The sequence below is a fragment of the Astyanax mexicanus genome, unplaced genomic scaffold (genome assembly GCF_023375975.1).
Source record: "Astyanax mexicanus isolate ESR-SI-001 unplaced genomic scaffold, AstMex3_surface scaffold_32, whole genome shotgun sequence".
NCBI classification, from domain to species: Eukaryota; Metazoa; Chordata; class Actinopteri; order Characiformes; family Acestrorhamphidae; genus Astyanax; species Astyanax mexicanus.
Genome location: NW_026040042.1, coordinates 2,147,703 through 2,173,420, shown reverse-complemented (window position 1 = coordinate 2,173,420; position 25,718 = coordinate 2,147,703). Strand labels below are relative to the sequence as shown.

Below are 25,718 nucleotides of genomic sequence, written 5' to 3'. Positions count from 1 at the left end.
ACGTAAAACATGGTGGTGGTAGTGTTATGGTCTGGAGCTGCTGAATAACTTGCTGTAATTGATGGAATCAGGAATTCTGCTGTTTACCAGAAAATCCTGAAGGAGTATATCTGGCCATCTGTTCGTGACCTCAAGCACAGGCGTATTTGGGTTCTGCAGCAGGACAATGAACCAAAGCACACAAACAAAAAGTTCACATCTGAATGGATTAAAAAAACTAAATGAAGGTTTTAGAATGACCTATTTAAAGTCTGATTGAGATGCTGTGGATGAGCTTAAACGGGACGTTTATGCTGGAAAATCCTCCAATGTGTCTGAATTAAAACAATTCTGTAAAGAAAAGTGGAACCAAATTCCTCCACAGAGATGTAAACGACTCGTTTCCAGTTATCAGTAAAGCTTGATTACAGTTGTTGCTGCCAAGAGTGGCACAACCAAGTTATTAGGTTTAGGGGGCAAACACTTTTTACACAGGGCTAGATTGGATAGTTTTTTCCTTTTAATAAATAAATTTTAGTTAAACAGTGCTTTTTATATTTACTCAGGTTATCTTTGTTTGTTAATCAGAAAAATGTAAGTATGACAAAAAAGCAAAAACCCAAGAAATATGTAGGGGGCAAATATTTTTCACACCACTGTACTGTGGCCCGTCGGTCAGGTAGTCTACAATCCAGGAGACAAGGACGGCGTCTGCTTGCACTGTTGTCAGCTTGTCACCCAGAAGATCAGGTCGAATGCTGTTAAATGCTGTGAAGAAATAAAAAACCATGACCCTCACAGTGCTGACTGATCTGTGTAGGTGAGCATAAACTCTATTGAGCAGGTAGATGATGACATCCTGACTCTCAGGCAGGACTGATAGTCCAGTAGTGAGACCAGCAACACATACCAGCAGTGCAGCGGTGGAGCAGAAGAGTAAAAGAAGCACTTTTATGGTGAAAAAACAAACCAAAACTCTCTACTAGCATGATTTGAGAGAGCACAGATTTACTAAGTTGCCTTGTCAAAAATATATTGCAAAGATAAACAATAATTAAAAAGTAGCAAAAACACAAACAGAAGCTACTGTAATTTCATTTATTCAGAGAAAACATCTATTCAAACTAACCTGGCCCTATCTGAAAAATAATTTTCCCCTAAACCTAATAACTCGATTGTGTCACCGGCGGCAACAACTGAAATCAAGAGTTTGTGATAACTGTTAATGAGTCTTTCACATCTCTGTGGAGGAATTTTGCTCTTCTTCAACACTCACCTTAACTGAGCCAAGTGAGACCTACAATTCTTTAGATGTGGTTTTGTGTTGTTTTGGAGTAATTTTGTGGGCCGGTCACTCCTGGGAAGGTTCACCAGTGTTCCATGTTTTCTCCATTAGTGAATAATAGCTCTCACTGTGGTTGTCTGGAGTCCCAAAGCTTTAGAAATGACTTTGTAACCTTTTCCAGACTGATAGATGATCAGTGTCACAGTTAATTCATGGGGGGATTAAATGATGATTAATTCATTATAAAATCAAATCAAATTTATTTGTATAGCACTTTTTACAACTGATGTCACAAAGCAGCTTTACAGAAACATGATCACAGGACAAAGAATCAGGCAAAACACTAAACAAAAAATATGCAGAATACAAAAAAACCCAGAGAGTGTGGAGGAAAAACTCCCTCAGAGCTGTAAGAGGAAGAAACCTTGGGAGGACCAAGACTCACATTTAAGGGGGGAACATCCTACCACTGGTCAAACAGCTTGTAATTAATTTTAAAAAGTATTTTATACATTCACATAGGTTTTATATATTCAGGAGTAAAGCAGCACCACTAATGGAAGCAGTTAGAGTTCATGTAAGCTTGGATGTAATCTGTAGTGGAGAGTAAGATGGATGATGAGCAGCTGATCTGTGGTGGGTGATGGAGAAGAGCTGACTTCAGAAACTTCCATCAGTCTGGATGGACAGGGGACATGAGAGCCTGGGGGTCCAACATCCATCGGTATCGGGTCAGACAGGTGGGCAGTCAGTAACTCGGAGGAGCAGAGAGATGGAAATAGTTTTAACTGGATTTGTGTAAAACACACAGTATAAAACATTATCAGAGTGTGGCTAATGACTCCAGCAGAACTGAATAAAACCGCCTAACTAAAGGCAGAGAGCCAGAAGGTAACATAGACACGGAGGCTCCCTGAAACACCAGCATCCACCCACTCCACCGTCCACAAACCTGAGTGACCGTGTGCAGTGGGAGAACAACAGCACCAGCATCTCAGTTTACCACAATTCCATATGTCCATGAACCCCTGGATCTGCAGCCTTATCAAAAGGGAAAAACATTAATTACCAAAAGCTAAACTAAACAAGTAAGTTTTCAGTCTAGACTTAAAGATTGAGACTGCGTCTCAATAAGAGAAAGCTCTTCCTCCTGCAGAGCTCCTCTGAATTTTAGGAACTACTAAGAAACCAGCACCCTGAGATCTAAGTAATCGTGGTGGTTCATAATAGGAGATGAGATCTCGTAAATACTCAGGAGCGAGCCCGTGTAGGGCTTTATATGTTAACAGGAGAATTTTATAGTCTATGCGGAATTTGACTGGAAGCAGTGCAGTGCTGACAGGACTGGACTAATATGGTCAAATGTTCTAGTTTTATTAAAGACCCTGGCTGCAGCATTTTGAACTAGCTAAAGTTTATTTAATTACTGCAGTAACATACTGACAGTAGTGCATTACAATAATCTAGCCTTGAGGTAATGAAGGCATTTACTCATTTTTCGGTGAAAAAAAAGCTGTTCTAGTAACATTAGATATGTGTTTATCGAATGCTAGATCTGAACCTATGATAACACCAAGGTTTTTAGCTACTGAACCAGATTTGTCCTATATCAGCCACACCAGATGACATATTTATCTGTTGAATTGTATCCTGAATGTTTTCAGTTTTCTATCAAAGAAGTCCATAAAAGCGTTGCTGGTGTGAATGGCTGGAATCTGAGATTCAGTACCTGCCTGTTTTTTAGTTAATTTGGAAATAACACTAAAGAGGCCAGATACACTGAGTGGGCTTTATTAAGTTCTTTCTATATTTGACAAGACTGCCTTTCCATGCAGAATAGAACACTTTCAGTTTAGTTGATCGAAATTATTATAAATTTTGTACTAACTGCTTTAAGGTACGAGTTTGATCATTGTACCATGGTGCAAGCTTTTTTGTCTCTCTTTTTTTGTGATTAAGGGGAGCTACACAATCTAAAATAATCATTTTATAAACAACTGATTAGTTTGTCTAGTTCCGATGAGTCTGCTGGACAGTGTACTAGAGTTGAAAATCAGAAAGGTTAACAGTAAGTGACTAAGAGAAATCAGAATTTGCAAATTTACTAAACAATAATGATAGAGGCAGCTGTGTGTGTGTGTGTTTGTTAGGGAGGACTTTATCTGTATTTGTTTTTTTTATACATAGGCAGATTTTTAATTTGTAATCAAGCAAGAAAAAAGTTCAATTCAGTTGTGCTTATTTTAATTCACTGACTAATAAGAATAAGAAAAAGAATAATAATAATATATAAAATATACTAATACACCTCCTTCCTAAGGGGTGTGTGTTTATATGTCAGTGTTTCTAATGGATTATCATTTCTCTCTCAGGCTGGGTCGGTGTAATCTATCAGATAAAAGCTGTGCAGATCTGGCCTCAGTTCTCAGCTCGAACTCCTCAACTCTGAGAGAACTGAACCTGAGTAATAATAAACTGCAGGATTCAGGAGTGAAGCTGCTCTCTGCTGGACTGAAGAATCCACACTGTAAACTGGAGAAACTGAAGTAAGATCATCAAAATACAACAAACAGAATCTCACCTTCACACACACAGACACACACACACACACACAAACATGATCTCTTATGCAAATTAAATTAAGCAGGTGTGCTCGGTCCAGATTAGGCCGCCGATATTTGCAAAAAATGCGTATCGGTATCGGATCGGAAGGCACAAGAAAATGCCGATCCAGTTTTTTTCAAAGTCCGATCCAGGTTTTCCAGCGCACTCATTTAGATAATCCATTCCAGTTTTTGCTGTGTTTTCACCAGTGAGAGTAAAATCCGGTCCGCATTTTTCAGCACACCTTCAGCAAACGAGCATAGCATCTCCCCGGGCCGGGAAAGATGAACTCCGGTCAGACCGGCTGGAGGCAGCGTTAGCTCCCTTTATGAAGAGTTTTTTCTTTGAATTTAATAAAGTTTTCTCTCTTAACATTATGATGGTTGCTTGTTGTGTTTTTAGTGTCATTATGCTTATTGTAGTCACATCACATCTCAACTAGTGGGTATGGGTAAATTTCACAATTATTTGCAAATAAAGTTTATGAAACATGTTATGTTTCTTATGTATGCAACTAAAAGGTAAAACTGTGTGAAACGTAGCTTATTTTGATAATTTAGCTTTAATTGCTTATAAAAAATATTTATTATATTATGGTTACATTACTAACACAGGAGCAGGCAGACACCTGAGCATACTGAAATGCTCGTCTTTGTAAAAAAATAATCTCCCCATCATGCTCGGACTGCAGGCAGGGCAAACAGTTGGAATTGAAGGGAGTGTGTAGATGGGATGGAGCAGCAAAGTGTGGAGGAGATTGGGGAGTAGAAGGCATTTTGCTTTTAAATAGTTTTCATTATTTGCACTGATTTTTTTAAGCTTTGGTTTACACTTGTTCAAGAGCACTGATGAGTACAGTAGTCAAGAGTACTGATGCTGTTAATAGACTATTTTCTACTCAGTTTGTGTGTTTTGCTTTTTTAATACAATTTACAATATTATTTGCACTTATGGCTTTTTAAGCCTTGGTTTACTGTCACCATTTCTGTTTGTTATTTATTATTTCATCTATTTTGAGTTTATTAATTGCTAAATAAACAGGTCAGTTTCTCCTTACCAACCATTGTGTATTATTCAAACACACCTAATTCAGCTGGCTATTTGTTATCAAGAGTAAAATGCTTTTCAACATGAGTTTGACAACAAAGTAATTTGGCTAAATAACTTTAAACTTTAATACATGCTCGGATAGGCCGGTATCGGTATCGGATCGGAAGTGCAAAAAAAAATCGTTATCGGATCGGAAGTTCAAAAAGCTGGATCGGGACATCCCTAGTCCAGATACCAGGTGGAGAAGTGGAGACAAAGTGAAAAATATAGTTTGGGAGGGAAAGGGGAACTGCTGTGTTTTTGTTGGTGTGAATGACTGGAATCTGAGGTTTATTACCTGCCTGGTCTTTTCTATATTTGACAAGACTGTCTTTCCACTCAGAATGAAACACTTCCAGTTTAGTTGATTGATATTATTATAAATTTTGTACTAACTGCTTTACGAGTTTGATCATTGTACCACATTGCGAGCTTTTTCTGTCTCTCTTTTTTGTGTTTAAGGGGAGCTACACCATCTAAAATAATAATTTTTTAAACAACTGATTAGTTTGTCTAGTTCCAGTGAGTCTGCTGGACAGTGTACTAGAGTTGAAAATCAGGAAGTTTAACAGTAAGTGACTAAGAGACTATGTGCTATGCTGCACGAAAGTAAGACAGCACCTATCTTTCAATCTATATAAAGAAATCAGAATTTGCAAATTTGTGTGTGTGTATGTGTTAGGGAGGATTTATCCGTATTTGTTTTTTTTTTATTATACATAGGCAAAATTTTTATTTGTAATCAAGCAAGAAAAGAGGTCACTTCAACACCTACAGTTGCACTTATTTTAATTCACTGACTAGTAATAATAAGAAAAAGAATAATAATAATACATAATAAAGAATATAATAATTATCTCAAAAATATACTACTACACCTCCTTCCTAAGGGGTGTGTGTTTGTGTTTATATGTCAGTGTTTCTAATGGATTTTCATTTCTCTCTCAGGCTGTGGGAGTGTAATCTATCAGATAAAAGCTGTGCAGATCTGGCCTCAGCTCTCAGCTCAAACTCCTCACCTCTGAGAGAACTGAACCTGGGTAATAATAAACTGCAGGATTCAGGAGTGAAGCTGCTCTCTGCTGGACTGAAGAATCCACACTGTAAACTGGAGAAACTGGGGTAAGATCATCAAAATACAACAAACAGAGCATCTCACCTTCACACACACACACACACACACACACACACACACACACACACATACATGATCTCTTGAAAAATATAAATTTGGAGGGAATGGGATACTGCTGTGTTTTTGTTGTGAAAACATTGTTTTACCATATACTTTCTAATTTTTTCAGCTTAGCAAATACAACATTCTTTTAGAAAAACAACAAAAAATTACTTTTTATTCCCACTTTTATGGGTGTTGACACTTAATTAGCGGGTGTTTAAATACTCCTAAAAAGGCGAGCTCTGACTATGAGTTCTTTTGCTTCCTGCTTCTGTGCCGTTCAGACGCTTCTCTGCTTAGCTCTGCTATCTCTGCTATCTTTCATACTTTTCTTTATTTTTAGACATTTTCGATCTACAGTGTCTGAGCTCATTATTTAGATTAGCACTAGCACTACCATATTTTGTTTCTTATTTTATTTTTTTTCTAGTTTCTTTTGGACATTTTATAGTAGAGCCATAGGCACAGGAATCAGAAAAGTTTCTGTAGAGTGCTAAAGAAGAAATCTACAAGATGCCTCCTTGTGTGGGTTCAGAGCACCAGTGCTGCCAGAACTGCTACAATCTTCTACAAAGAATGACTGTTATCAGAGTTTAAGGACTGGCATTTCTGCACTGTTCGAGGACCATCGGAGAGTGGGAGTGCTGCCAGCGGACAACAGGTTTTTAACGGAGCAGCGAGCAGTGGAGACGAACAGAACTGGACCAGCAGATCATGTGGACATCCGTAATGTGAGTACAGCTGAAAGATATGGGAAAAACCAGCAATGGGTTCGCATTGGAGCTAAACCCAAACGGCATGCCACATACAGCTCTGTAGTATCCTCCACTCCTGCTAACATAGCACATCTGGCTTATGCTAATGCTAAAGCTATTGCTCGGAGATCACAGAGCACAGAGCCAGAGGAAATCAGTTCCAGTCACTTAGTTTGCAAAACAGATTTGAGTCACTGCAAGACCTTAATGACTTTTTAAATACCAGCCAGTATAATTCAGAAAGAACCAGAAGATTCAGCCATTCAAAACACCCCAGGAGAGCCACAGGGCTCAGCAGACACCCTTGTTTTGGGGGATGACTCTGTTCATGGCATGAAAAATAATCAGAAACTCATCGTTCGATGTGAGCCAAACATCACAGTTTCTGAACTGAATGAGAAGCTTCCAGCACTACTGGCTGAATACAGAACAGTGAAACGAATCATTGTTCATGTTGGAAAGAACGATACAAAGAAAGAGGAGTCTGAGGTGTTAAAAGAGACTTTAATGATCTTTTTACCACACTGCGCAAGTTCAACATCCAGACATTCATCAGTGGTCCTCTACCTGCAAGGGGCTGCAATATGTTCTCTAGGCTGTTGGCTTTAAAACATTTGGCTTCAGAAAACCTGCAGGTCAAACAGACTGAACTTCATTGACAATTTCAATCTGTTTTTTGGGAAGAGAGAGTTTTTCAGGCGAGATGGACTGCACACCAACAAGAGGGGAGTCAAATTCCTGTCACAGAACATCATTTTTTCTCTGTGCAACTTCTCTGTTCCCACTGGTGAAGACATGTCAGCTTTAACACCCAAGGACACTGTCTGCACTACAGAGACACAACATCCTCCCCCCACAGAGACTGCAGAGTTAATGGATGGGAGCCATGTTCATCTGTATCAACTGCCGGAAACACCGAAACTGCATGAACACTCCACACCATCCTCCATCTCCACCTCATCATTATCCTCCACCTCCACCCCATCATCACCCCACCTGAACTTCCCAGCAACCATGGAGAAGCTGGTATCTGCAGGGACAAGGCTGACGCTTTCTCTGTCAGCGAGTCCTCAGGTACAGTGGAAAATCAGCTCAACTTCTCCTCCACAGTCAACTACTGCCTCACGGACCCAGCAACCCCCATCCCCACCACCACTACACTCCCCAATCAAGGAGTTAGTAAAGGGGACCAAAATGAAGCCCAGTGAACATGAACATGAGAAGGAATTAAACGAACCCCCCCCACAACACAAAAAGAAGAGACAAGCTCCTAAACCACCGGACAGACAGCTCCGCTCTCGACTTCTTCACCAGCAGGAGCCCCTCCCACCTCCCTTCACCATAAGGGAAGAGGCCGCCACAAGTAATCCAGCAAACTGATATCTAGCTGAAGTTTATTTAATTACTGCAGTAACATCCAGACAGTAGCGCATTACAATAATCTAGCCTTGAGGTAATGAAGGCATGGACTAATTTTTCTGCATCATGCAGTGATAGGGCATTTCTTAGCTTGGCGATGTTACGTAGGTGTAGAAAAGCTGTTCTAGTAACATTAGATATGTGTTTATCGAATGCTAGATCTGAATCTATAATAACTCCAAGGTTTTTAGCTGCTGAACCAGGTGTGACGGAGAAGTCGGCCAGATTTAGCATTAAGTCTGATAATTTATTTCTAGCAGCTTTGGGGCCTAATAGGAGAACTTCTGTTTTTTCACTATTTAATAGGAGGAAGTTGTGCGACATTTATAATTTCACATCTTTTACACAATCCTCAATTTTCTTTAATCTCACTCTGTCGTCAGGTTTGGCTGATATGAAGAGCTGCATGTCATCCGCATAACAATGAAAATCTATGTCATGTTTTCTAATAACTTTGCCCAGTGGGAGCATATATAATGTAAATAATAATGGTCCTAATATAGAGCCTTGTGGAATTCCATATCTTACCTTGGTATAACTGGAAGACATATAATTTATCCTCACAAACTGGTAGCGATCGGTTAAGTATGATTTAAACCATGATAATGCAGTTCCAGTTACACCAACCATGTTTTCTAGTCTTTCTAAAAGGATAGTATGATCTATTGTATCAAAGGCTGCGCTCAGATCGAGAAGTACGAGTAGGGAAACACAGCCTTGGTCGGCAGCTGTAAGTAGATCGTTTGTTATTTTAACTAAAGCTGTCTCAGTGCTATGATGAGGCCTAAATCCATATTGAAATTTCTCATACATTTGGTTTCTTTGCAGGTAAGAGCAAAGTTGTTGGGCCACAGCTTTTTCTAAAATCTTAGAAATAAACGGTAAGTTTGAAATAGGTCTATAGTTAGACAGTACAGTAGGATCAAGATTTGGTTTCTTGATCAGAGGTTTTATTACAGCTGTTTTAAAGGCTTTGGGTACATGGCCCAGGGTGAGCGATGAGTTTACTATCATTAACAGAGGTTTAATTATATCTGGTAGTACCTGCTTTAATAATTTTGTGGGAACTGCATCAAGTGTGCAGGTTGTGCTGTTTGAAGAGGAGATAATTTTCTCTAGTTCTAGCTGTGGAAGTGGGTTAAAGACTTCCAACCTAACTTCGGTGACAGGGTTTTGTTCTAAATCAGCCACACCAGATGACAGAGAGGATGTAATATTTATCTGTTTAATTTTATCCCGAATGTTTTCAATTTTACTATTGAAGAAGTCCATAAAATCGTTGCTGGTGTGAATGGCTGGAATCTGAGTTCAGTACCTGCCTGGCTTTTAGTTAATTTGGAAATAACACTAAAGAGAACTCTAGGATTATTTTTATTTATCTCAATCTGTGAGGCCAGATACGCTGAGCGGGCTTTATTAAGTTCTTTTCTATATTTTACAAGATTGTCTTTCCACGCAGAGTGAAACACTTCCAGTTTAGTTGACCGATATTTACGCTCTAAATTTCGTACTAACTGCTTTAAGGTACGAGTTTGATCATTGTACCACGGTGCGAGCTTTTTCTGTCTCTCTATTTTGTGTTTAAGGGGTGCTACAACATCTAAGGTAGAGCGAAAGGTATTTTCTAAACCTTCGGTTAGTTTGTCTAGTTCTACTGGGTCTACAGGAAAGTACATTATAGATGATAAATCGGGAAGCTTATCTGTAAATTGTTGGGCTGTAAAAGGCGTAATTGAACATTTTACAGAGTAGCTAGGGGATGTACGTATATTATGACTAAGATGTAGTTTAAATGAAAGAAGGTAATGATCTGAAATTGCGGAGGTTTGAGAACGAATATTCGGGTTATCTATGCTCACACCCAGGGTCAAAACTAAATCCAGAGTATGATTACAGTAATGAGTAGGTCCTGTTATATTTTGAATAATACCAACTGAGTCTAAAATCGATGTGAATGCCTTTTTTAATGGATCATCCAATTTTTCGAAATGAATGTTGAAGTCTCAAACTATAATCACTTTATCATTACTTACTGCTAAGTCTGTGACAAAATCACTAAATTCTTTTAAAAATTCTAAATAGGGCCCTGGTGGTCTGTAGATGTTAATTAAAGAAAATGCATTCTTTTTTGTAATTGGATTAATTATACTCGTGTAAAGAAGCTCAAAAGAAGTAAAATTATTATAGTGTTTCTGATTGCTAACTAAGGTACATGAGGTAAAGTTAGAATAAAAAATTAAAGAATATAAGTAAAATAAGTATATCTGAAGAAAAGCAAAAAGAACTTCGGAAACTAAGATATGATCTAAATTAATTAAAAAACAAGAAAACTAAATTCTTATTACAAAGATTGAGACATGAAAACACTGAATACTCAAATAAATCTGGAAAATATTTAGCAAATCTCATTAAGTGTAATAAAAGATAAAACAATTATTCCAACCCTAAAAAAAGTCAGCAGGGAAAATAGTACAGACACCTGATGAAATTAACGACACCTAAAGATTTTTTTTTAAAAGTATATTCATCAGACAATGAAACCAACTTAGATGAAATCAGTAACTTCCTGGACCACATCAAACTGCCTAAATTAACCAAAAAGCAAAAACATACACTTGAAATATCATTATCTCCAGAAGAATTCTACAAAGCCCTAAAACACATTCCTAACAATAAAGCACCAGGACCTGACGGATTCCCTGCTGAGTTTTATAAACACTATTGGTCATCCCTATCTCAACTGTTTTACAGAATGATATCAGAAATTAAACAAAATGCAAAACTACCAACAAACATGAATACTGCATTCATCTCCCTTCACCTTAAACCAAACAAAGACCCTACCCTACCATCCAGCTACAGACCATTATCATTAATAAATACAGACACAAGAATAATCAGCAAGGCTCCAGCCAACAGAATAGAAACAATAATCCATAATTTAATACATCCTGATCAAACTGGATTCCTCAAGGGTCGACATTCATCCACCAATATGTGCAGATTAGTGAACATAATAGATTACACCTCTCACCAGAACATACCAACAGCAGTTGTTACCCTGGATGCAGAGAAAGCCTTTGATAGAGTGAACTGGAAACTCTTATTCACCACACTGCACAAACTCGGGTTTGGAGAATCATTTATTAATTGGATACAGATTTTATACACTGCACCTAAGACCACAGTCAACACCAATGGGGTAATATCTCAACCTTTCACACTACACCGGGGGACTAGACAAGGATGCTGTCAGCCCGCCGACTCCACCCTCTCCTGCCCAACAGCGCTTGGCTTCACCGTAGTTTTAATCACCGGCCCCACCCTGAGCACCTGAACTCTATTACCAGCTCTATAAAGGAGCTCCAGTTAAGAGACTCTCTGCGAAGTCTTAGCATTTAATTTGAACTCTAAGCTCTGAGCATTATATTCGTATTGTTTTTCTGGTAGTCTGACCTCTAGCCTTGTTTATTTACTTCGTCTCAGCCTTTTCCTCTGAATACCCTGTTTGCCTGTGATTCGACCCGTGCCTGTCTTTTGGATTGTTTATTTGAATAAACCCAGTCTGCATCTGCATTCAGTCTCTTTACCTGTTTATGGTGACAGATGCTCACTCTCTCCTTATCTATTCTCTATCTTCATAGAACCGCTAGCAGCAGCGATACATCAAAACACAAACATTAAAGGAATCCAAACACCCAACATGCAACATAAAATCAGTCTATATGCAGGTGATATCTTACTATTTCTACAAAAAACAGTTATTTCAATAAAAGAAACAATCCAAACAATCGAAAATTATTCCAAAATATAAGAGTATTCAATCTATTGGTCAAAATCTGCAGTTCTCCCAATAAACATAAATAAACCTGATGTTAAACTGAAAACACTACCCACCCCCATGTGCACTAATTCACATATCTGGGTGTGAGGGTCTCCCCCCAGCTGTCAGAGTTGTTTAAACTCAATTTAAACTCATTAACTAAATCAATAAGTGATGATCTCCGCCGTTGGACAACACTTCCCCTTTCACTTTCTGGCAGAATTGCTACACTTAAAATGACAGTATTACCAAAAATCAATTATTTATTTTCAATGATTCCCATTCAGCCCCACCCACCTGGTTTCAAACTCTAAATACCACAACAACTGAATATTACTGGAGAAATAAAGCACCCAGAATCAAACTCACAACGTTACAGAACTCAAAATCACATGGTGGCCTAGAGGCACCAAACTTCCACCATTATTTTCACAAGATAACAAACTCTGTACTCACACCAACCAGTCATTTACCCATCTGGAACAACCCGGACTTTATCATCGATAAAAAACACTAAACTACCCACCTTGAATCGAAAAGGGGATCAAACACCTCAAACACATGTATCACAATACCACCTTAATGTCACTACCACAATTAACCCAGAAATACGGCATTGGGAGAACTCAATTTTTACAATACCACCAGTTAAGATCAATCATCTGTTCAAAAATCACCCCAATCACATTAAACCTGCCTACAGCAATTTCAGAATTTCTTAGCATTACTACAACAAATAAAATATTATCCAAAATATATAAAATAATATCTCAATTGAATCTTAATATTAGCTTACCGTGCAAACAATGGGAAGAAGATTTATCATTAACTCCTAATGCCGATTTCTGGGTCCAGGTGTGTAATAATAATCACAACATGATCAAAAACACTAATTTACAACTTATCCAGTATAAAGTTATTCACAGAGTTCACTACACCACACACAACATGTATAAAATGGGATTCACAAACTCACCAATTTGTACACAGTGCAATCAAAACACAGTTGATAATTATATCCACGCTATGTGGCACTGCACACCCGTTAACCAGTTCTGGAAAGAAGTTATCACCCTCCTATCTCATGCCCTCACCACCCAAATCCACCCAACACCATCACTCTGCCTACTAGGAGACACACCAACCACTAACACAACACCACAAAACAATAGAATAATCTTAATGTCACGAGTCATCACCAAGAAAATCATCCTCATAAACTGGAAAACAAAAATAACATTAACATCAATCACTGGAAGAACCTACTAACAGACTATCTCTCTCTAGACACTCAGAACCCACCAAAAACACAGATTCAGACCCAATTTGGACACATCTAATTCAAACATTACATTAAATCACATAATAATCCAACACAAGATGAAACATAGCAAAACTAGCAGTTAAAATCGCACATAAGTTCATGATTCTGTTTTCTGTTTAGCTATATTTTGGTATATATATGTATATGTCTATTTCTTTCTTAATTTTAATTTTTCTTTGTTTTTTTTGTTTTTGTTTTTTTGTTTGTTTGTTTGTTTTTTCTCCCCCTGTAACCCCTTCTGCATCTCACTGCCTCCAACCCTGAACCCCCCAACTATATTAAATGAATATAGTTATATACAAATGAAACAAATGAATACCAGACATTGTTTTTGAAGTGTGGTTCAACAGAATCATTTAAAACAATACTAAATAATCTTATTCTAATTTCACCCTCATAAAGAGAAATACACTGAGCAGCATGTTCTCTGTGGGAAAGTGTTCTATTCTGAGCTCTTTATCAGAAGTACATGCATGTCTGTTTATCTGAATTTAAGTTCAGTGTTAGTTTAATCTGCAGTGTGTGAGATTCAGCTAAATGAATGATCATGTCTTGCTTTAATAATTGATGAAATAATCACTGAAAATAATCTGTAACCAATTTATTGATAAAGAAATTAGAGTTAGTTTGTGTGTGTGGAGGATATGTATATGTATTCATGTGCATATTATTGTTTATAGTAAAGGAAGGGAAACATGGTAAACATTTCTTAAATATGTAAAACATCTTCAGCTTCACTCATTTTAATTTAGTAAATAATAGTATAATATTTTTACAGGAATTGTTCTACACAATATATGTATTTACAGTTCACACTGTAAACTGGAGAAACTGGAGTAAGATCATCAAAATACAACAAACAGAGCATCTCACCTTCACACACACACACACACACACACACACACACACACAATTAAATAATTAAAACCAGCATCACCTGAATACTTTTGATATTCCAGTATAAATGTGGTAATTTCCCAGAGGACAGATACTCCATTAGTAAAGCTGCATCTAATTATTTGTACTTTTTGATCAAAAGATCCTGATCCAATAAAATATTACGATTTTTTGTCAGTGTTACACCACAAGGTACATTTTTGACTTAATGGGAACCATTGTTTCATTAGTTACAGTAAAAGAGATAAAAACTTTTTACATACATTTAATATAATTTTTTCTCAGGGCTTAGATAGAGAATGTATCCTAGTTCAGTAGAGGTGTAGTTGTGAAGTGTAATAAAATGATTTAGTTTGTAAATATTCCTGCATTACTGCATTTTCTCTGCTGTTCTACACTGAACATGAACTGATCTCTACTAGAAAGGTGATGGAACCTATCCTTTATATTCCTATAGGCTATAAGAACCATGTCAGTAGAGCATGTTCTCTGTGGAAAAGTGACCTCTTCTGAGCTCTTTATCAGAAGTACATGCATGTCTGTTTATCTGAATTTAAGTTCAGTGTTAGTTTAATCTGCAGTGTGTGAGATTCAGCTAAATCATGTCGTGCTTTAATAATTGCTGAAATAATCTCTGAAAAATATGTTAACCAATTTATTGATAAAAAAATTGGAGTTAGTTTGTGTGTGGAGGATATGTATATGTATGCATGTGAGAGGCATTTTAAACCTTTCTTAAATAAGTAAATAATCTTCAGCTTTACTTACTTTAATTCACTCAATAATCGTATAAAATTTCTACATAAACTATTCTAAACAATATATATATTTAATAGATATATTAGATAGGTAATAGATAAATAATAGATATATTCACACCTCTTCCTAAGGGGTGTGTGTGTTTATATGTCAGTGTTTCTAATGGATTAACATTTCTCTCTCAGGCTGTGGGGGTGTAATCTATCAGATAAAAGCTGTGCAGATCTGGCCTCAGCTCTCAGCTCAAACTCCTCAACTCTGAGAGATCTGAACCTGGGTAATAATGAACTGCAGGATTCAGGAGTGAAGCTGCTCTCTGCTGGACTGAAGAGTTCACACTGTAAACTGGAGACACTGAAGTAAGATCATCATAATACAACAAACAGAGCATCTCACCTTCACACACACACACACACACACACACACACACACACACACACACACACACACAAACATGATCTCTTATGCAATTTATATTAAGCAGGTGTGCTCTGACTATTAGTCTAGATGGAAACAGGGGTCCACGAGCACATAGTGGATTTTTTTTCGCCACCTGTTTTTTTCTTAATCTTTAAAGTGTCTATTTTAAGATTCTGACAGGTAACAGGATGAAATAATGTCCCATGACATTTATTTTTAACCCTTTAATGCATCTATGCTAATTCCGAACCAGAAAAAAATAATGAAGAAAATGGCATAGCTCCTTGAGTTAACAACCTATACAGACAAATGAGCACACTTTTCCATACAATTCTGGACCAAGGAATTTAACGGAGTGGTTATTTTTTACGTTTTTTACACATTTTGACTTAATTCTGGGAAAAAATAAAAAAAAATAGCAGAAAATGTTAATTTGCCTGTACGTTTTCACGTTATACTAAATTCTTGCACACTAAATAAAAACATCCTGAGATTTTTCTTAGTCCTTAAAGTGTCTACTGACAGGTAACAGGACAAAAATGTCCCGTGGGGCTTATTTTTAACTTTTTACTACATCTATCCTAATGCCAAACCTGAAAAATAATTAATAAATTGGCACATCTCCTTAAGTTAGACAGACAAATGAGCACACTTTTCCATACAATTCTGGGCCAAGGAATTCAATAGAATGGTTATTTTTAAGTTTTTTACACATTTTGACTCAATTCTGGGACAAAGAGATTTAAAAAAATAACAGAAAATGTTAAGGTTGCATGTTTGTTTTCACATTATACTAAAATCCTGTGCACTGGATAAAAACATCTTGATATTTTTCTTAATTTTTGAAGTGTCTATTTTAAGATAATGACAGGTAACAGGTCAAAAAATGTCCTGTGCAGCTTATTTTTAACCCTTTACTACACCTATCCCAAATCCGAACCTAAAAAAATATAAAGAAATTGGCATAGCTCCTTCAGTAAAAGCCTATACAGTCAAATGAGCACACTTTTCATACAATTCTGGGCCAAGGAATTCAATAGAATTCTTTTTAAGTTTTTGACACATTTTGACTCAATTCTGGGACAAAAAGATAAAGAATTAGCAGAAAATGTTATGGTTGCCTGTACACTTTTATTTTTTTTTCTACACTTTTCTTCTCCCATTTCTGTTTTATTTATTTCTAATGAGAGAGGTTACTTTACGATCCTGCTTCTTTTCCTCCTAAGTTTTTTAGCTGTAATGTTTATAATATTTATTGATCATCCCCATCCAATAAAATATTGAGAAAAAATATTTTTAAATGTTGCAAAACTAAAAGGTTTTGAAGATGTAGCCATGATATAACCACTCTATTAACAGTGAAACTGTGAGACTTTTTATTCAAAGAGACGTTTTCTTATTTACAGTAAAGGTAAACTTAAATATGTGCACACTGGAACAAAATCGTTGGTACACTTCAGTTAAAATAAGATAAAAACACAGTAGTTGCAATTCATATAGCCACAATATTGATACAGTTGCAACAAACTGTATATGAACCCTTTGGGATTACTTAGATTTCTGCATAAATTGGTCATTGAATGTGTTCTGATCTTCATCTAAGTCACAACAATAAACAAACACAGTCTGCTTAAACTAGTACCACACAAAAATGATATGTTTGCATGGTTTTATTGAGCACAACATGTTAACATTCACAGTGAGAGGGGAAAAGTATGTGAACCCCTAGGCTAATGACTTTTCTAAGAGCTAATTGGAGGCAGGATGTGATGAGATTGGATGTGTTGGTTAAAGCTGCCCTGCCCTATAAAAACACACCAGTTTTGAGTTTGCTGTTGTTAAGAAGCATTACTTGATGTAAATCATGTCTCACACAAAAGAGCTCTCAGAAGACCTACGTTCAAGAATTCCTCAAGAATGAGGAAAACATTAAACAAGAATGGAGTTCATGGGAGGAAACCACGGAGGAAGCTACGAAAAAACATTGCTGCACATTTGAACTTTGCAAAAGAGCACCTGGATGCTCCACAGCAGTACTGACTAAATATACTGTGGACAGATTAAACCAAATTTGAGTTGTTTGGAAGGAACACACAATGTTATGTATGGTGAAAAAAGGCACAGCATTTCCCCAGTTTACCAAGACATTTTGCAGGAAAACTTAAGACCATTTGTCCGCCAACTGAACCTCAACAGAGGATGGATGATGCAACAGGACAACGACCCAAAACATAGAAACAAATCAACAATTGAATGGCTTCAACAGAAGAAAATACGCCTTCTGGAGAGTCCTGACCTCAACCCAATTGAGATACTGTGGCATCATGACCTCAAGAGGGTGATTCACACCAGATATCCCAAGAATATTACAGCTGAACTGAAACAGTTTAGTGAAGAGGAATGATCCAGAATTCCTCCTGACCGTTCTGCAGGTCTGATCTGCAGCTACAGGAAACGATTGGTTGAGGTTTTTGCTGTCAAAGGAGGATCAACCAGTCATTAAATCCAAAGGTTCACATAGTTTTTCTACCCTCACTGTGAATGTTAACATGTTGTGTTCAATAAAACCATGCAAACATATTTTTTGTGTGGTATTAGTTTAAGCAGAGTATGTTTGTCTATTGTTGTGACTTAGATGAAGATCAGAACACATTTAATGACCAATTTATGCAGAAATCCAAGTAATCCCAAAAGGTTCACAAACTTTTTCTTACAACTGTATATCTTTAAACTGAAAAAAGTAATAAACGTAAAAATACTAAACCTAATGAAAATCAGACATTAGATTATTTAGAGACAGGCTGATGACGCTGTAACGCTACCCTCTCACAAGACAGAGCAAGACAAGACAGAGCAACATGGCAGCCCACAGTGACTAACCAAAACAAACATTGGAAGCTTCCGAATACGTATACTTTTTTTCTCTTCAAATAAACAACAAACAAACACAAAACCAAAACCTGTAAGTGCTAGAAGAACTCATTGAGGAGTACTACCACCTGTTCTGCAGCATGAGCTCGGACAAAAAAGAAAAAATGAGGTCAACTCCTACCTCTAAAAGACCACGTCCTCCCAGCTCACCTGGAGACTCGGAGGGACAGGAGCCCCCGTCCCACACAGAGGTTCGTGAAATCCTAATCTCCATCGACTCCAAGCTCGCTACTCTGGATACGAGGATCTCACTAGTGGAGCTCCTGCATAAAGAGTTCCAGGCACTGCGTGAAAGCCTGGAGTTCAGTCAGGAGCAGGTCACGTCTCTGGCAAAGGAGAACAAAACGCTACAGCACAATATAAACACCGTCACAAACCAACTCTCATCTGTTCTCAAGGAAAACAAGGAAATGAAACGGACAATACTCAACTTACAAGCTCACAGTATGAGGAACAATGTTGTGTTTTTTTCGGGATCCCCAAAACCCCAGAAAAACTGGTCACGGAGTTCATAATCTCCAAACTAAAAAACCCACCCACCTGAAACACCCAACACCATAACCTTTCACCGCGTGCAGCACATGGGAGGAATAAACTCACAATACAAACACCCCAGACCCATTGTAGCAAAAGTGGAACACTATAAACAATATTCAGCAAAGGAAGAGAACTGAAAGGAACAAACTACGACATTAACCAGCACCACCGAGAAATACTTGACAGACGGAAAAAACTACTCACCGTAAGAAAACAGCTCATACAAAACAGAAAAAGGGCAGTTCTCTCCATCGATAAACTCTATGTAGATGGTCAGCTGTACAGAGATAAGGAAATCACGCCCTGGCTGTACTGATGCCGGTTGGGTGCTCATTAATGGAGACGCACCACAGCTGTTTACCTGGCCGCGCACCACACTGAATAACTGTCTATCTATCTAGATATATCTATCTATCTTACATATATTTTAATAAGAAATATACATGCAAATATATACACAAATAATGTACATAAGAATACTGTCTGAATATGTATTTATAACTATACATCACTACATCGCACTCGTCTACACTGCACTTTTCTTTATGCATAAAACAGGAAAACAACACCGCACTACCCTGTTTATGCCTACACTAATCTTTCTCTCTATCTCTTACCTGAGATAAAATTACATCTGCCTAAACAGAAACATGAACATCACCACACTATCATCTACAAACTATCTGACACCCACCAACACTCCAATATGCAACAATTAAAATTTATTACATGGAACATTCATGGAATCGGCTCCCAAGAGAAAAAAACTAAAATACTCCTCCATCTCAGCCGTTTAAAAGCAGATATATACCTTCTACAAGAAACTCACCTAACAGAATCAGATCAACATAAACTGAAATCAGTAGAACACAATCATATATTTACAGCTAATTATAACTCTAGACAAAGAGGTGTAGCCATTTTAATACATAACAAAATCACATTCACACACAATACTACAAACACAGACCAAGATGAATGATTTATCATCATAAATATCACCATTAACAACCACACTTTTACCATTGCTAACATCTACAGACCAAATATTGACAATCCCTCATTTTTTACACAAATTTCCTCACTATCTAACTCTTCAATTATAATCAGATGCGATTTTAATGCAGTTATAGACTCATCTTTTGACTGATCAGCTCATACTCAGAACACACGCAACTGGAATTCCACTGATATAATAAAACAGTACATGCAGGATTTTGGTCTTGGTGATGGGTGGCGACAAAATCATCCAACAACCAAATAATTCATATTTTACTCAGCATAACATAAATCATATTCATACATTGATTATTTTCTAATTATTAATTCAATTTTCTCAAACATTGTACATATATAAATTCACCCAATCACAATAAGTGACCATGCACCTCTCTCAATGATATGGAATTCAAACCAACAACATAAACAGACCTTTAGATGGCACTTTAACACATCACTACTTAATGATCAAGAATTCGACAGCTATATAAAAAGAGAGTGGGTATCGTTCCTAGAAGTAAATGATTCTCCAGACATATCACCAACACTTTTATGGGAGACTGGCAAAGCGGTTCTAAGTGGAAAAATAATATCATATGCCACATTTAAACAGAAGAAAGAAACAGAACATGAGTTAGAATAAAAAATTAAAGAATATAAGTAGAATAAGTATATCTGAAGAAAAGCAAAAAGAACTTCGGCAACTAAGATATGATCTAAATTAATTAAAAAACAAGAAAACTAAATTCTTATTACAAAGATTGAGACATGAAAACACTGAATACTCAAATAAATCTGGAAAATATTTAGCAAATCTTATTAAGTGTAATAAAAGAAAAAACAATTATTCCAACCCTAAAAAAGTCAGCAGGGAAAATAGTACAGAGACCTGATGAAATTAACGACACCCTTTAAAGATTTTTTTTTTAAAAGTATATTCATCAGACAATGAAACCAACTTAAATGAAATCAGTAACTTCCTGGACCACATCAAACTGCCTAAATTAACCAAAAACCAAAAACATACACTTGAAATATCATTATCTCCAGAAGAATTCTACAAAGCCCTAAAACACATTCCTAACAATAAAGCACCAGGACCTGACGGATTCCCTGCTGAGTTTTATAAACACTTTTGGTCATCCCTATCTCAACTGTTTTACAGAATGATGTCAGAAATTAAACAAAATGCAAAACTACCAACAAACATGAATACTGCAATCATCTCCCTTCACCTTAAACCAAACAAAGACCCTACCCTACCATCCAGCTACAGACCATTATCATTAATAAATACAGACACAAGAATAATCAGCAAGACTCTAGCTAACAGAATAGAAACAATAATCCATAATTTAATACATCCTGATCAAACTGGATTTCTCAAGGGTTGACATTCATCCACCAATATGTGCAGATTAGTGAACATAATAGATTACACCTCTCACCAGAACATACCAACAGCAGTTGTTACCCTGGATGCAGAGAAAGCCTTTGATAGAGTGAACTGGAAATTCTTATTCACCACACTGCACAAACTCGGGTTTGGAGAATCATTTATTAATTGGATACAGATTTTATACACTGCACCTAAGACCACAGTCAACACCAATGGAGTAATATCTCAACCTTTCACACTACACCGGGGGACTAGACAAGGATGCTCTCAGCCCGCCGACTCCACCCTCTCCTGCCCAACAGCGCTTGGCTTCACCGTAGTTTTAATCACCGGCCCCACCCTGAGCACCTGAACTCTATTACCAGCTCTATAAAGGAGCTCCAGTTAAGAGACTCTCTGCGAAGTCTTAGCATTTCATTTGAACTCTAAGCTCTGAGCATTATATTCGTATTGTTTTTCTGGTAGTCTGACCTCTAGCCTTGTTTATTTACTTCGTCTCAGCCTTTTCCTCTGAATACCCTGTTTGCCTGTGATTCGACCCGTGCCTGTCTTTTGGATTGTTTATTTGAATAAACCCAGTCTGCATCTGCATTCAGTCTTTTTACCTGTTTATGGTGACAGATGCTCACTCTTTCCTTATCTATTCTCTATCTTCATAGAACCGCTAGCAGCAGCGATACATCAAAATACAAACATTAAAGGAATCCAAACACCCAACATGCAACATAAAATCAGTCTATATGCAGGTGATATCTTACTATTTCTACAAAAAACAGTTATTTCAATAAAAGAAACAATCCAAACAATCGGAAATTATTAAAAAATATGGAGTATTCAATAAATTGGTCAAAATCTGCAATTCTCCCAATAAACATAAATAAACCTGATGTATAAATAAACCTAAATACCACAATAACTGAATATTACTGGAAAAATAAACCACCCAGAATCAAACTCACAATGTTACAGAACTCAAAATCGCATTGCGGCCTAGAGGCACCAAACTCCCACCATTATTTTCACAAGATAACAAACTCTGTACTCACACCAACCAGTCAGTCATTCACCCATCTGGAACAACCTGGACTTTATCATTGATAAAAAACACTAAACTACCCACCTTGGATCAAAAAAGGGATCACACACCTCAAACACATGTATCACAATACCACCTTAATGTCACTACCACAATTAATTAATTAACCCAGAAATACGGCATTCGGCATACGGAGAACTCAATTTTTACAATACCACCAGTTAAGATCACTCATCTGTTCAAAAAACAACCCAATCACATTAGACCTGCCTACACCAATTTCAGAATTTCTTAGCATTACTACAACAAATAAAATATTATCCAAAATATATAAAATAATATCTCAATTGAATCTTACTATTAGCTTACCGTGCAAACAATGGGAAGAAGATTTATCATTAACTCCTAATGTCGATTTCTGGGTCCAGGTGTGTAATAATAATCACAACATGATCAAAAACACTAAATTACAACTCATCCAGTATAAAGTTATTCACAGAGTTCACTACAACACACACAACATGTATAAAATGGGATTCACTATCTCACCAATTTCTACACACTGCAATCAAAACACAGTCGATAATTATATCCAAGCTATGTGGCACTGCACACCTGTTAACCAGTTCTGGAAAGAAGTTATCACCCTCCTATCTCATGCCCTCATCACCCAAATCCACCCAACACCATCACTCTGCCTACTAGGAGACACACCAACCACTAACACAACACCACAAAACAATAGAATAATCTTAATGTCGCGAGTCATCACCAAGAAAATCATCCTCATAAACTGGAAAACAAAAAATAACATTAACATCAATCACTGGAAAAATCTACTAACAGCCTATCTCTCTCTAGACACTCAGAACCCACCAAAAACACAGATTCAGACCCAATTTGGACACATCTAATTCAAACATTACTGTAAATCACATTAATCCAACACAAGATACACCATAGTAAAAACATTAATTAAAATCGCACATAACTTCATGATTCTGTTTTCTGTTTAGCTATATTTTGGTATATATGCATGTATCTTTCTTTCCTTTTTTTCTCTTTTCTTTTTCTTTTCTTTTTTGTTTTTGTTTGTTTGTTTTTTTCTACCCCTGTACCCCCTTCTGCATCTCACTCCCTCCAACCCTGAACCCCCCAACTATATTAAATGTATATATGTATATATAAATTAAACAAATAAATGAATAAACATTAAAGTATTAATAGTCCTCTGAAGAGGGGGGGTGGTGGTGGGTCAAAAAAACAGAAAATCAGACATTGCTTTTGAAGTGTGGTTCAACAGAATCATTTAAACCCTAAACTAATAAAACTACCTCTGACCATGTGCACATAAATATAGATCTCTCACTTAACAATACTAAATAATATTATTCTAATTTCACCCTCATATACAGAAATACACTGAGCAGCATGTTCTCTGTGGGAAAGTGTTCTATTCTGAGCTCTTTATCAGAAGTACATGCATGTCTGTTTATCTGAATTTAAGTTCAGTGTTAGTTTAATCTGCAGTGTGAGATTCAGCTAAATGAATGATCATGTCTTGCTTTAATTATTGATGAAATAATCACTGAACATTATCTTTAACCAATTTATTGATAAAGAAATTAGAATTAGTTTGTGTGTGTGGAGGATATGTATATGTATTATGTGCATATTATTGTTTATAGTAAAGGAAGGGAAACATGTTAAACATTTCTTAAATATGTAAAACATCTTCAGCTTCACTCATTTTAATTCAGTAAATAATAGTGTAATATTTTTACATGAACTGTTCTACACAATATATATTTACTAGATGTATTTTAATTAAACAAGGATTGTATAACTATTATGGGATAAAGCATAATTATCTCAAATATATACTAATAGGGGTGTGTGTGTTCATATGTCAGTGTTTCTAATGGATTATCATTTCTCTCTCAGGTTGTGGAAGTGTAATCTATCAGATAAAAGCTGTGCAGATCTGGCCTCAGTTCTCAGCTCAAACTCCTCAACTCTGAGAGATCTGAACCTGAGTGTTAATAAACTGCAGGATTCAGGAGTGAAGCTGCTCTCTGCTGGACTGAAGAGTTCACACTGTAAACTGGAGACACTGGAGTAAGATCATCAAAATACAACAAACAGAGTATCTCACCTTCACACACACACACACACACATACACTCCCACTCACTCTAACACACACCACTACACACACACACACACTAACACACACAGGCGTGCACAGACATTTTGGGGGGCAATTGCTCAGGGGGGGGAAAAAGGGCACTTTTTAGCACACGTGGAACACTTCAGTATAAAAAAAAGCCTATATGTTTCCGTGCATGCTGTGCTGAACTGCTGCTGCAGTGCATCTAGTGTGCCTTGCTAGGACGTAGGAGCAGGTTTGATATTGGGGGGGGGACACATCTATAATGTAATATTGATGTGAATGTAATAATGTAAACAGCTGATTGGCTGTTTCTATTAAGAGGCGTGACTTTCTTCCTGAACCGGCTTCGTGATTGGCCTATGCCTGCGCGACCGCGCGGGGTCACGAGAGAGGTGTCGTGTGTGAGCTGATTTCAGGGCATTCTGTTTTCACTCGTTTTTAATCGCACAGGTTTTCAAAAGATCATTTCAACACGGCTTCAGTAAAATCTTATTAATAATAATAATAATAATAATAATATTTAAAAAAAAAAAAAAAGTTTCAAAAGGGCACTTTGGTTAATAAAGGGCAGAGTTGGTGTCTATGTGTGCACGCCTATGCTAACACACACACCACTACACACACACACACACACACACACACACATCACTACACACACACACACAAACACACACCACTACACACACACACACACACACACACACACACACTAACACACTAACACACACTAACACACACCCCTGCACACACACACAAATACACACACACACTAACACACACACCCCTGCACACACACTCCACTACACACACACACAGCCACGAGTGTCCATCATATCAGAGTGATTTCACTGCAAAAACTATATATTTTTATTTGTTTACAGTTATTCAAAATGTCCGCCAAGTTAATTTCCCCCGGCGGAATGGCCACTAGGGGGCGTGTGGAAAGGGGTTAATTCGTTGCTGCCAACTGGGGTGGCAGCAGGAGTGGCAAGGCTTTCTTTTAGGGTGGCAGCTGCCCTTTACCACCCCAGTAGATCCACCCCTGCTTTTAACTATTACGCAGCAATCTGAGTAAAAATCATCCATTAAAAAGCAGCTCAATGTTTCTTATTT

The 25,718-nt window shown here is 37.1% G+C and overlaps 1 protein-coding gene across 2 annotated transcripts in view; it reads left to right on the top strand.

Moving 5' to 3' along the window:
* LOC111188312 (NACHT, LRR and PYD domains-containing protein 12-like) overlaps window positions 1-25,718 on the top strand; it is a 1,256,108-nt gene that overhangs the window by 553,302 nt on the left and 677,088 nt on the right. For both annotated transcript variants that reach the window (XM_049472985.1, XM_049472986.1), the window contains exon 6: window positions 5,906-6,079. In XM_049472985.1, the coding sequence (XP_049328942.1) occupies window positions 5,906-6,079 (174 nt within the window). The remainder of the gene's footprint in view (window positions 1-5,905; window positions 6,080-25,718) is intronic.